General features: G+C 55.5%; 1 protein-coding gene across 6 annotated transcripts in view; it reads left to right on the forward strand.

The window, feature by feature from the left end:
- The window catches only part of LOC125719396 (ephrin type-A receptor 10-like), a 69,282-nt gene that overhangs the window by 15,107 nt on the left and 41,070 nt on the right, over window positions 1-13,105 (forward strand). For 5 of the 6 annotated variants that reach the window (XR_007385074.1, XM_048994117.1, XM_048994118.1 and 2 more), the window contains exons 2-3: window positions 973-1,037; window positions 2,340-3,009. Coding sequence is in view for 5 of the 6 variants with exons in the window: in XM_048994117.1 (XP_048850074.1) it covers window positions 973-1,037; window positions 2,340-3,009 (735 nt within the window). In the remaining variant the exon portion in view is untranslated. Of the gene's footprint in view, window positions 1-972; window positions 1,038-2,339; window positions 3,010-5,237; window positions 5,291-13,105 lie in introns of all 6 variants that reach the window. The other variant, XM_048994119.1, reaches the window with a different exon arrangement.

Here is a 13,105-nt window from a genome sequence, read left to right on the forward strand (position 1 = left end):
CCTTTCCTGTCACCTACCTGTCACACATCAGCCTCAGGCAGCTCTCCTGCTACCATCGTGGGGCCGTCCCCAGAGTGGGGGCCGCCGCAGAATGGAGGAGCTGATGCTGCTATGATTATGCAGGAAGCCGGGAGCTGAGAGAGGAGCAAGAGCTTGCGGGGGGGATTTGGCGTCTCCTGTCTCTGGTTCTGAAGTTGGGAGGCCTAGATGATGATATAATAACGCAGCTGCTGCCCCTGGTGCTGAAGCTGGAGAGACCTGGATGATGATGATGTAATTATGCAGTTGCTGTTCCTGGTTCTGAAGCTGGAGTGGCCTGGATGATGATGTAATTATGCAGCTGCTGTCCCTGGTTCTGAAGCCGGGAGGCCTGCCGATGAAGTAATTTATGCGCATACTATTCCTGGTGCTGAAACCTGGAGAGTTTGAGTTGATGTAATTTTGTAACTGCTGTCTGTGGTTCTGAGGCCGTGTTGGTATAATTTTGCAGCCGCTGTCCCTAGTTTTGAGGCCTGCTTGATGATATAATTGTGCCGGTTCAGTCCCAGGTGCTGTAACTGAGGTTGTGGTGTGGGAGCCCTTATGCTGATGAGCTTGCGGGGGCTGCTGTTCTCCATCCGGACACAGCCTTATATGATGGTTCTGTGCTGTCCCGAGCACAGGCAGGACCTCCTGGCCCCAGGGGAAGTGGGGCATTGATCGGCAGCTGGGGATTTTGAGGTGCCGTCACAGCATCAAGTTCTGCTCCTGATCCACAGATTCGTAACTGCCACTCGCTATGTGGCATGAGTTGGCCGACCTGTCCTGACCCGTGCACGAGCACCCGGCGTGACAAATGTGTTTGAAGTGTGACAGCCGTGCGTGGCGGTGTGAAGGAGTGCCCTGTGGGGTCACGGCGGTGCCCCCGCCGGTTCTGTTTGTCTTGTGCCCCCAGCACCCCCTAACTACACTCTGCTTTCTCATTCCCTCCAGTTGTCCTGCTCAACTCAAAGGAATCCCAGGCAGAGCTGGGTTGGACGTCTTACCCCGCAAATGGGGTGAGTATTACACACAGCCTCTGTATTGTCACATTGCCTGTGTGTGTGTGTGTGTGTGTGTGTGTGTGTGTGTGTGTGTGTGTGTTTGTGTGGTGCATTTCATGAATACAGTAAATTTATTTCCAGGGTACTTTCATATTTTAACCTTATTTTGAGGAAGGTCAGGTTTTCAGTTTCGTTTGAATCGGGGTGCCCTTTATCGCACTGTATTGTATCTCTCCTGCTGCTTTCTCATCCTGCCACCACATCGATCCCCTGCATGTCCAGCGCATGCATACTTGCATGAGCCTCAGCTGCATTCTGCATGCCTGCGGCTGCTTGTGCTCTCGGTCCGCATGTGGCTTTGTGCGGTCGTGTGACCTTGCAGCCGAGAGCCGACCCACTTAATGGCTTGGGCTCAGTTCCAGCGCGTCCTCCCCCCGGGATAAGCCCAGACCCCTCCCCTCCCAGATACACCCATGGCGTTAATGAACAGCCGAGGTAATCCCTGGGATTGCATCATAGATCATACAGTGGATGTCAGAGCTCGGGACAGAAAGCACCCCCGATCTGGATCAGAGGGCTGCAGGTGGATAACCATGCGGTTCCATTGCGCCCCTCCTTTACGTATCGGCCACGCCGCTGCTCCCATTATACTGTGGACCTGCTGCTGCCGCGCTTTTTCACTTTCTGCAAGCTGTTATTTATTTGCCTTCTTAATTCAGGACGCGGTGCTGATTAAATTCAGGACGCCGAATTCCCCAGCTGCTGTGACTGCAGCTGTGAGCTTTTGCTTTCGGTGCGGGGGCAGCCTACACGTACCCTCGCCTCCTGTAGAGACAGGCGCCTCCTGTGGGGCACCCCCCCCCCCACAAGTGCCGCATGCTACTAATAACCCACCTGAAGGTCTTCCTGAAATTCCTGTTGTCTCCGTAGAGGCACTTGTGTGAGATGCAAACCATCACATGCTCCTTCCAGAATAAAGTGTGACGTCCCCATGTCTCTGCTGGTCTGAACCCTTTACCTCCTGTCCTCCATCCATCCCGTGGTTCGGCCTCTTCGCACTACTATCTATTTAACCTCAGATTCTTGTGGCTTTTCACATTTTGCTGCATTTCTCCTCCTGACCTCTTTCCTCTCCCTCTATCCTCTCATTACCATGACTCCCCATCCCCTCTTCCCTCTCTCACTGCATTTCTCCTCCTGATGCCTTTCCTCTCTCTCCATCCTTCCGTCATTGCGACTCCCCGTCCGCCCTTCTCTCTCCATCTCTGCGTTTCTCCCCTTTTTCCCTCCTGTCCTCCTCCTCCCTCCATCTGTCAGTGGGAAGAGATCAGCGGTGTGGACGAGAAGTACAAGCCCATCAGGACGTACCAGGTGTGCAACGTGATGGAGCCCAACCAGAACAACTGGCTGCAGACGGGTTGGATCAGGCGCCAGGGTGGCCAGCGCATCTTCATTGAGCTGCAGTTTACGCTGCGTGACTGCAACAGCATCCCGGGGGTGGCCGGCACCTGCAAGGAGACCTTCAACCTGCTGTATGCCGAGTCTGACCTGGACCTGGGTCAGGTGACCCGCGAGGACCGCTACACCAAGATCGACACCATCGCCGCCGACGAGAGCTTTACACAGGGCGACTTGGGCGAGCGAAAGATGAAACTCAACACGGAGGTGCGGGAGATCTGGCAGCTCAGCCGGCGCGGCTTCCACTTGGCCTTCCAGGACGTGGGCGCCTGTGTGGCCCTGGTGGCTGTTCGCGTGTACTACAAGCGCTGCCCGTCCACCGTGCAGAGCCTGGCCGTGTTCCCCGATACGGTGGCGGAGGCAGCGTTCGCCACGCTGGTCGAAGTGCGTGGCGTCTGTGTCAACAACTCGGAGGTGGACCCCGACAGTGCTCCCAGGATGCACTGCAGCGCCGAGGGCGAGTGGCTCGTCCCCATCGGAAAGTGCAGCTGCAGCGCTGGGTTCGAGGAGGGCCACAGCAGCTGCGAGGGTAAGGGCCTCGTTTGTGGAAAGTGCTGGATATAGCAGTTATGCGGCAGATACTGAGCATAATTTAGTTTCTCTGATAAAGATGCTGCTCCAGTTTGCAGCATGAATGACATCGTCACTGCCCGTCGTCCTGCTCAGATATGGCCCCCCTGTGACGTGGCAGGATCAGGGTCCGGGGGGGGCACTGAACTCGCAGTGGAGATCCTTGGTTGCTACTCTGCTAGGGCTGTGGGGGGTGTTGTCGTGGGAAAAGGGAAGCAGCGTGGCTGAGTGGTCATTACAGGCATTACAGGCTGACGCACACAGACACCTGCTCACTGTACAGGAGGAGAAGGTAGGAATTAAAACCCACAGTGTGTCGCCCACACACTGGATTACAGAGGGAAACGGTGGGCGATGGACAGGCTTCACACAGGAATGACAAACACAGCTGCCCCTGACTGCCTCCCCCCCACACCCCCTGAACACGTGGCTGCCCATGATCGCCCCCCCCACACCCCCTGAACACGTGGCTGCCCATGATCGCCCCCCCCACACCCCCCTGAACACACGGCTGCCCATGATCGCCCCCCCCCCCCCACACCCCCCTGAACACGCGGCTGCCCATGATCGCCCCCCCCACACCCCCCTGAACACGCGGCTGCCCATGATCGCCCCCCCCCACACCCCCCTGAACACGCGGCTGCCCATGATCGCCCCCCCCCACACCCCCCTGAACACACGGCTGCCCATGATCGCCCCCCCCACACCCCCCTGAACACACGGCTGCCCATGATCGCCCCCCCCCACACCCCCCTGAACACACGGCTGCCCATGATCGCCCCACACCCCCCTGAACACGTGGCCGCCCATGATCGCCCCCCCCCCCCACACCCCCCTGAACACGCGGCTGCCCATGATCGCCCCCAACCCCACATACTGAACACATGGCCACCCCTGACCACCCCCCACACACCCTGAACATGCAGGTGCCCCTGACCCCTGAACACACATCACCTTTTCACTCAGGCCCCCCGGTCGGCGCCTCTGTCCAGTAGCTCGCAGTACTCGCTGCGCTGGGCCCCGTGTTTCTGACCACTGCGTTGTCCTCAGATAGCCTCATTAGGAGCTGGATTAAGTGACATTCATCTCTGTATTATTACGCTGTTGCTTGGCTTGAGACTTCATTTCAGTCTCGGGGGATGATGTGATGGATGGATTGGACCGCTGGGAGGGCTTGGGGGGGCCTGCAGCCACAGCAGCACCAGCACCCCTCTATTCCTGTCTCTCTCCCTCTCTCCATGTCTCTGCCACTTTATCCCTCACTCTCCCCCCTCTTCATCCTTCCTCTGTCCCTCTTTCCCTCTCTTCAGATCTGCCACTGTATGTCTCTCTCCCTTTATTTCCCCCTCTTTCTATCTGTGTTTCCTTCTCCCTTCCTCTTTCCCCATCTTTCCCTGCTTCCCCCCCTCTCTCCTGCTTATGCCTTTCTTCACCTCTACTTCTCCCTCTCTCCTCATCTCTCCTCCTGCTGTCCTCTCCCTCTCTCTCTCCCTCCTGATTTATCCCTCTCCACCTCTGTCTCTTTCTCTCCCTTTCTCTCTCCTGCTCTATCCCTCTTTTTCTCCCTCTCTCCTCCGCTCTCTCTCTCTCTCCTGCTCTATCCCTTTTTCTCTCCCTCTCTCCCCATCTCTCCCCCGCTTTCCCTCTCTCTCTCTCTGTCCTGCTCTATCCCTCTTTCTCTCCCTCTCTCTTTGTTTTTCCCCCGCTCTCCCTCTCTCTCTCCAGCTTTATCTGTCTCTCTCTCTCCCCTTCTATCGCCCCCTGCCTCCCATGCTCTCCCCCCTTTCTGTGTTAGGGCTGCCTCCACCGTGGTGACATGCATATGCGGCAGCAGGCCAGTCTCTCCCGAGCTGTGTCGCTATCGATCAGCGGTAATGCTCCGCTAAACTGTGGCATTAGACAGGACTCAGACTGCTCCCTCCCTGCGGAGGCCAGCGTACACGGCTCGTGTGTCTAACTACACGTGTAGGAGTCTGTCTGTCTGCGCCTGGCAGCTTAGGTGCTTGTCACTCAGTCAGACTCTTTACGCTCCGCTTTTGCACCCTTAATGTAACGAACTAGACCAGAAGATTTCTCTTTGAGAAGGAGGAGTTCATCTCCAAGTGATGCTCTCTGATGCAGCAGATGTATCACGAACAGCGTTCTCAACCTCCTACTAATTTGTGTGTGATACTGGCCTTTTTACAGAGTCTAAGGCAATTGGTCAGTCGGAAACCACAAGATGATAATTCAAGAACCAGGTGACAACTTGATTTCTTGATAACTTTGCCTTTTTGAGCCCTTGCTGGCCGCTAGTGTGTCGGTGTGCTGTAGTGCTTTGGCTTTGGTAGTGCTGGGGTGACAGTCATTCCCTGATTATCATAATTGTCATTTGCTTGGTAACAGGAGGTCACATGCATTCTGTGCTACATTCTGTGCTACAATGCTGTGTGTGTTGTGCAAGTATGTGTGTGTGTATGTGTGTGTGTGCGTGTCTGCTTTCTGTAGTAGGTCTCTGAGTATGTATGAGTGTGGGGCTGTCTGCCCATGCGTTTCGATAAACCCCCCCTGGATCACAGGTTGCGAAATCGGCACTTTGTAAATGCAGGTTGTTCCATCCGCTGAAATGAGAGGCCAGGGGGGCGGAGCCAGTGACCCTATAGAGCCCGTTAATGTGTGCTGAGTCATATGCCCCTTGCATACACTCACCCCAGGCTGCTGCTCCCAGCTTCTCGCCGCCTCCTACTGGCCGTGTCTCACCATTCCCCTTTATGGTGACATGATGCGGCAGAGCGCTCCGGTGTTATTGGTTGGCTGATGACGGGATCAGAGAGCTGTGTTTCCGCTCTGGGTTTGGTTTGTTCTTCTTTGAGGGTGTGATTAGGTTTACCTTGAAGTCTGGGTGGCATGACAGTGCATCTGGTTCGTCAGGAAACACCGGGTCCGTCCTCTGTCCTGGAATCTAGAGCTGGGCACTGGAGCGGGAAAGAGGGAATGAGGGAGAGAGAGAGGAAAAGGGAGAGAGAGAGGGAGGAAGGGGGAGAAAGAGAAAGGATGGAGGGGGAGAAGTGGAGAGAGAGAATGGGGAGAGAGTGAAGGAGAGAGAGAGAGAGAGAGAGAGAGAGAGCATGAAGCTCGCTGGTATCAGTCTGAGTGGTAGACATCTGTCTCATCGGAGTCAGGCTGTCCTGTGACGCCTCTCTTGCGGTGGGGGGGGTGCTGCAGAAGCATGTGTGAAATGAGTGTTTTCACCTGCTCGTTCTCATTTGTAACCACGTGTGGAGCATTTTACACTCTGCATCCTGCCTTGGAGCCTCACCGCCATATGTGCAACTCCCCGGCGGCGGCGGCGCATGGGGGGGTGTTCCGACCCCCATGCCGCACTGCCAGGCCGGCCGCCTTCCCGCCTTTTTAATTAAAGGTGACGACATGGCTTGCTGTGCTTTAATTATAGGCAGGCCGTTCCCTGCCAGCGCGAGGAGGGAGGCCCCTGTCCTCGTTCGTGCTCAGTGGCCCCGTTCCCTGTGCTGCCTGCCCTTTATGCGGGCCCCCTCACATGCATTGCCCAGGCCCCTGGGAAGGGACTCTAACCCTGGAGGGGAGGTTGCTTATGCTCAGTCCCATTTCATTGTTCCTGCTGGCTTGACTAGTTGTTTGGGTCTCCCTGATGTTACTCTTCCTCTTTTTGTTCTCCTCCTCTTCCTCGTCTCCCTTACCCATCCTCTACCTGTAGACCCCTCCCTATGCAACAAGCCTCCTTATCTCTTGTGTGCCCTGGAGACGGCGAGCTTGTGTCCCAGCCAGTGCCGAGAGCTGTAATGTACTCATCTGTGCCTCCTCTGAGTCGGGACATGGACTCCCCTGTGCTTTCAGGGAAATGCAGGAGGGTCAGGCCTGAGAGGAACCCCATCCCTTGTGCTGTCAAGGGAGTGGGAGTTTGCCACACTGGGTGAAATGCAGGAGGGTCAGGCCTGAGAGAAACCTCATCCCCTGTGCTGTCAAGGGAGTGGGAGTTTGCAGGAGGGTCATAACAGGATCAAAGACCTGTTATTTTGACATTTTCAGTCTCCATAAGGGGAAACTTGATTTTATAAAAAAGTTTTTTTTCATTGCAGTGATACAAACAATGTCAGTCTTGTATTTTATTTGGTTACTTATGGTTAAAGATAGGGCTGGCTAAGTTGTTCTTGTTAGGATTAGAAATAGAATGGATGGTCCCCAAAGTGATAGGAATATATGAACTGTGTGTGTGTGCGAGGGTACAGCAGTCTTCAGACACTATTGGTCAGAGAGACCGGTAAGGAGAAAGTGTGTGGCATGACAGTAGCTGGCCAGCGGAAGGGGAGGGGCAGGTGCAGGGCGGGGCCCTCCTTTGCAGGTAAGCAGGGGAGGGGTCACCACAGGGCAGCCCTAAACAGGAAACCAGAAAAGCCGATTCAGCAGACAGAAATGGGGCGTCTGGGGTGAAATAGACTAAATGGCCGGGCTGCCTGCTGGGATCGGCTTCTGGGTCACGGTCCACTGTCCCGGCGCAGAAATGAAGCAGAACACAGCAATTTATCCAGGCAGCGAGGGAGAGCAGAGACTAATCAGCAGCACAAACAGCCGCACCTGAGTCTCCAGCCGCAAGGCGGATGTGAGGTGCACTCTCTGCCCTGCAGATAGAGGCAGACGGACTCAGAGCAGACCTGGCTGCCCGGAGACCCTCCTGGTGACATGATGGTGTCACGGTGATGTCACAGCGCTGCGGAACGTGCACTATAAATCCAGAGGGAAAGTATGGCCGTCTGAAAGCACACGCATGGAGGGTGATTACGTTGAGGATGATAGATCTCACGCACACACCTCGATGGCTCCTCTATCCTCCTCAGCCTTATTTATTTTTCCTAGCCATGGATACGGGCCGATGGTCATGGTGTGTTTATGGAGCTGGTGACAGCGCACCCCCACGGGGCACCTGTGTCCCTGAGCGAGGCGGAGAGTCCAGAGGCTGCTGTCTGTTAGTGCCGGGGTACCAAGGTTGTGGGGCCTCACCGGTTGACATGGTCATGCAACCATGGAGAGTCTGGCCATTAGAAATCAGTGTCCGAGCACAGCGGCCTCCACGGCGCCCCCCTGTGGACTGGTTAAGTAAGCCATGTGCGTTGGTGTGCTGCTTCTATTTGGGCCTGGTCACTGGACTGAGAACCTGTAAATGTAGCAATACGCATCATTCTTGATAGCGCTGTTAGCAAAGCTCGTCGTTCGTTTCTACCTGCGTCTGTTATTACCTGCCCATTCTGGGCAGATGACGCAGAGGCCCACGATGGGCATTGATTACGGCTAAAACACCGGAACACACATCACTTTCTATCGCGTTTATGTAGCTTGGGGGGGTGGTCCGGAGCAGGGGGATGGTGGCATTACAGACGCCCAGGGTGATGTTTCACCTGCTGTGAGTCTCGGCCCCTCCGAGGCGCTGATGCTGGCTTTCTGCTTTTTCCTTCTCTGCTCATCCGGAGAACTTTCCCTGGCCAGTGTGGAACGGTCAGTCCTGCAGAGGGCCCACGGTTTATTACGTGCACGTCAGGGCTGTGACACCTGTCAGTTATTGATGGTTATCTCCTTTTCCTTATTGTCTGTTTGGTTTTGAAGCATCACCTTTCTTTTGCTGTTATTTCTCGGCTTGCATTAGATGACCAGCTATGGATTATAAACCGACGCCCACCGTGTTATTGATAAACTGGCCTCTCCCATAGCAGAGAGACCGCTGTTGCAAATTGGGGTCTTTCAATGGGGGCTCTCGTCCATGCTGCAGAGACAGACCGCTGCTGCAGATTGGTGCCTTTTAATGCAAGCTCTCGTCCATGCTGCAGAGAGAGACCGCTGCTGCAGATCGGCACCTTTTAATGTCAGTTTTCATTCACATTGTAGAGACAGATCGGCGCTGCAGATCAGAGCCTTTTAATGTGAGCTCTCGGCCTCGCTGCAGAGAGGAACCGGCGCTGCAGATTAGCGCCTTTTAATGCGAGCTCTCTGCGTTGCTGCAGAGAGAGACCGCTGCTGCAGAAAGGCCCCTTTTAATGCATGCTCTCGTCCATGCTGCAGAGAGGGACTATCGCTGCAGATCAGCGCCTTTTGATGCGAGTTCTCGGCCTCGCTGCAGAGAGGGACTGCTGCTGCAGATTGGCACCTTTTGATGCGAGCTCTCAGCCTCAATGGAGAAAGGGACTGCTGCTGCAGATCGGCACCTTTTGATGCGAGCTCTCAGCCTCGCTGGAGAGAGGGACTGCTGCTGCAGATCGGCACCCTTTATTGCTAGCTTTCTTCCATGCTGCAGGACGGCAGGTACGCATGTCGTTCGCCAGTTGCTGGAGCCGAGCTGTCAGAGTCGGGGAAGGAAGTGCAGAGTGAATGTTATCAGCCCACGGTTAAGTGGAACCCAGCCTCAAAGTGATGCAGTAAGGATCCAGGGGGGCCCAGTTGGACTCAGCCACCACTCACGTCCACTGGGGGGAGGGGATTTTAGTCTAGGTTGCCTGCTGGGGGCTTAGTGTCCTTTGAATGTTCTGCCCATGTAAAATAGATCTTCCAATACATTTCGATTTGAGTTAAGATGTCGCCAATAAACTTTTAAAGCTGCATTGGTCTCTCATCTAGCACCACTCTGCAAAAGAAGAAACTTCTGGCAAAGCATGTCCCACCACCCCCCCCTTTCACCGGGTCTGCAGGGTTCCGGCAGGATTCGGCTAGGATGCTGTGTACTAGCATTGAATTGTTCCTTCCCCCCTCACAGACAGACGTCACCACTGGGGGGAATACATTTTCGGTGACGCTTTGGAGCAGGAGAATCAATTCCCTTTGACACCTCAGATAAGGCCTCATGTGAGCTTGAAGACTGTAAATTCCAGCCCTGCCGGAATATATTACCCTTGACGGCGAGGTGGAACAGGCGGCTCTGACCTTCACGGGCCACCATTTGCATGTTATCAGGAGATGGTGCCGGGTGCTCCGAGCACGCGCTGGCGGGGCCGTCCCCAGGATCTCATCTCACATTCCTCGACCGCAATGTGAGATGTGATTACCGGCCCTAATGCGGTAATCTTAAAAGCACACACGCGTGTGAATTACACAAACACGCAGTAAAACAGTCCGGCACCCGCACCTCTGATTGCATAGGTGCTGCTGTGGGCAGGAGGCGGAGCTCGTCAGGGGGTTAGCTGCTGTTTTTTCGTGAAATGTGGCCGTTCTCATTTTAATAACGTTCCCTGGCAGGAGATACGCTTCCCCAAAGAGTACAGGAGGGGGCGGGGCACATATTTGCAGAATGAGGAATTTGCTGAAGCTGCTCTGGAGCTGGCCGATTCTCTCCGGGGAGGTGTAGAGATTCCCTCGGGGCTGACAGAGAGTCTGCTTCTTCCACGTTTTTGCAGAAAGCCCATTAATTGTGCGATTGGCATGTAGGTGTGCGCTGAGAGGTGCTGTTGCGAATGTCACATGGGGGTGACTCTTGTCATTGTCTTCCATTGATGCTGCGCCGGGGGGTGGGGCGCCGCGTGCTGGTTGAACTCTCTCTCTAATGCTTCTGCTTGGAGACTAGCAGGGCCTTTTACCGTGTGTATAAGTGTGTCGTTTCTCCCAAATCGAGTGCTTCGTCACCTATGACAGTTTCTCAGCCTGGTTCTCAAGGGATCCCCAGACTGGCCACATTTTTTCTGCCTCTCAGCTCTCAACCAGTCAGGAACGCAGAATGTCTGGCTCGGGTGTGTTGGGAGCTGGGAGGGAGATGTACGTTAGACTCTGTTAGCTGGTGACCCCATGTCATAGCCCATTTTGCGCCCAAACAAAACGGCCTCAGACATTCAGAGTGGTTCGCTTGCAGAGACACCAGTTCCCTCCCCCCCATGACCCGTACGATGGCCTGATTGCGGTGCTGGGGCGGGTGGGCAACCTTGAGGATGTAGGGAGTGAGGGGGATCGATTCGGACCCATGGCATGGCCCCGGAATCCAGTTTCTATGCATCAAGAAGCCAATTAGAACATCTGCTTCCTGTGCCTCCCACTGGCACCAGTCGATAATGCGGGGTGTGGAAGCCAATAGGCCAACACCCCCCCCCCGCACCCCTCATTTTGTGTGAAGTTACAGTCGCTCCAGTGTCCCCGGCTTAAGAGCTGCTTTCAGTGCCAACCAACAGCTATCAAAATTTCAGTAAAAAACAGGCACCTGCGCTTGAGAGAGAGACACGGGGAGATAAACAGTCCGGCAGATACAACGATCGATGTGTGAAAGAGCTGCCCACCGTCCCTGTAGGGCCTGTAGTGTCTCTCGGGCTCGTGTCCGGGCACTGCTTCGTTGTGTTCATTACGCCTCCTCCGCTGAAGGAGTTTGCCACGCGCCGGTCGAAGCTCCCCGTTCCACGCAAGTTCAGTCGGCTATCGACGCTTTTCCCCGCACCATTGCAACATCTCAGTCTGCCTCTGCTTTGGATGCTCCACAGATCTGCATAGTGCAGCTACTGGAAGCCATCAGGGACACGGTTCCGCCTGCTCCTCCCCGGGCCGGGGGTGTGTGTCAGTCCCTGCGGGTCTGGATGCGTTATGAGCTGCTAGCCTCATTGCCTGTTAAGGAGAGAAGGTGGATTCCTCATGGTGACCTAAAAGGCTAAGCGTCTGCCAAGGCTGCATGTGCCGGCCTCCTCCTGCATGTCCCTGTTTTATCCATGCTGCCATGTAAGTTATGGGGTGAGTGCCGGCTGATCAGGTGACCCCCACGTATAGCTGAATGGGGGGCTAGCTGAAAATGGGCGTAAAGTGTGTATGCCCCCCCCCGAGCGTCCGATTCCGCCATGCTCGCTCCACCCTGGCTTCTCCTGGAGGTGCATGCTCAAAGTGAAATTTAGTGGCGCGTACGGTGTCCATAAGGCTGACGCGCTCGCTGTGTGTCACTGGTCACTGACTGCCTTTAAACTGCAGATCGGTGGCACTGCAGCCGTGATCCAGCTGCATCTCACTTGACCGCTTTATTGAGCGCATTTGTGGAGCTGCTTAAAGGTGCTTTATCTGGACTGGGATGTCGTCACATCTCCGGTCTCCCCCCCATGTGTCTGTCCATCCATTCATCCGCTCAGCCGCGTATAACTGCCGCATTAATGCCGAGTTGCTGCGATCTCCGCTCTGCTCTGTTATTACTATTATTACAGCCTCTTAGCTGAGGCTGTCGTCCGATTTGGAATATGATTTGTACCCAGTGTATCACTTAGCTAATTCAGCTTTCCCATGACATAACAGGGCTCCTGGGGTCTACTGAGCCCCCTGCTCTGCAGGTGTTGAGTGCGAGTTTGAGGAATGAGGTGCTGGGGTGGGGTGGGGGGGGGGGGGGGGGGGGGAGATGGCACATAAATCCTGAACCGGTGCCTGTGGGGGTTGTCGCTCTGGCTCCTGTGCGCCTCTTCCTCTCCTCTCAGATTCACTTTCCGGGTGATCAGTGGCAATCTGTCCCCTCCGGAGGTCAGCAAAGCAGAATTTGGAGAGGCAGGGCGGCTGGGGGGGTTTTTGAGGACGACACCGGCGCGCTCTCCGGTGCGTGACAGCGGCGGAGTTCTACTGGAGCTCGCCGTGATGGGAGTAGCGCTCTTTGGACAGGTTATAAGGACTCGACTTTTCCCATTAAAAGTTCTGAATCTCACGCTGGGTGAGGAGTTCTGCAGTTCAGGAAATGACACATGGAATCCCCGGTGCGTGGCCCTGGCCAGCAGGTGGCGTAGCCGGGGAGTGGCCTTCTTGTTCTTTACACTGGGATTGGGAGAGGAAGACGGTACTCTCTCCAGACTGTGTGGTGAGTGCATCCAATCACACCTCCGGCAGGTATGTGACGGTCCGGGTGCTGAGAGAGGCGCTGTGCTCCTGTCTGGGTGCTTTTCCACCACACCTGGGATCAGACTTTTGGTACTTCAGGGTGACACTGAGCAGGCGGGTTGTGGTGACGCTGCCTGCAGGTTACGGTGACACTGAGCAGGCGGGTTGTGGTGACGCTGCCTGCAGGTTACGGTGACACTGTGCAGGCAGCCTTCCCAAACCTGCACCCGGCTCCCTCCCAT

This window comes from Brienomyrus brachyistius, chromosome 23, assembly GCF_023856365.1.
Source record: "Brienomyrus brachyistius isolate T26 chromosome 23, BBRACH_0.4, whole genome shotgun sequence".
Classification (NCBI taxonomy): domain Eukaryota; kingdom Metazoa; phylum Chordata; class Actinopteri; order Osteoglossiformes; family Mormyridae; genus Brienomyrus; species Brienomyrus brachyistius.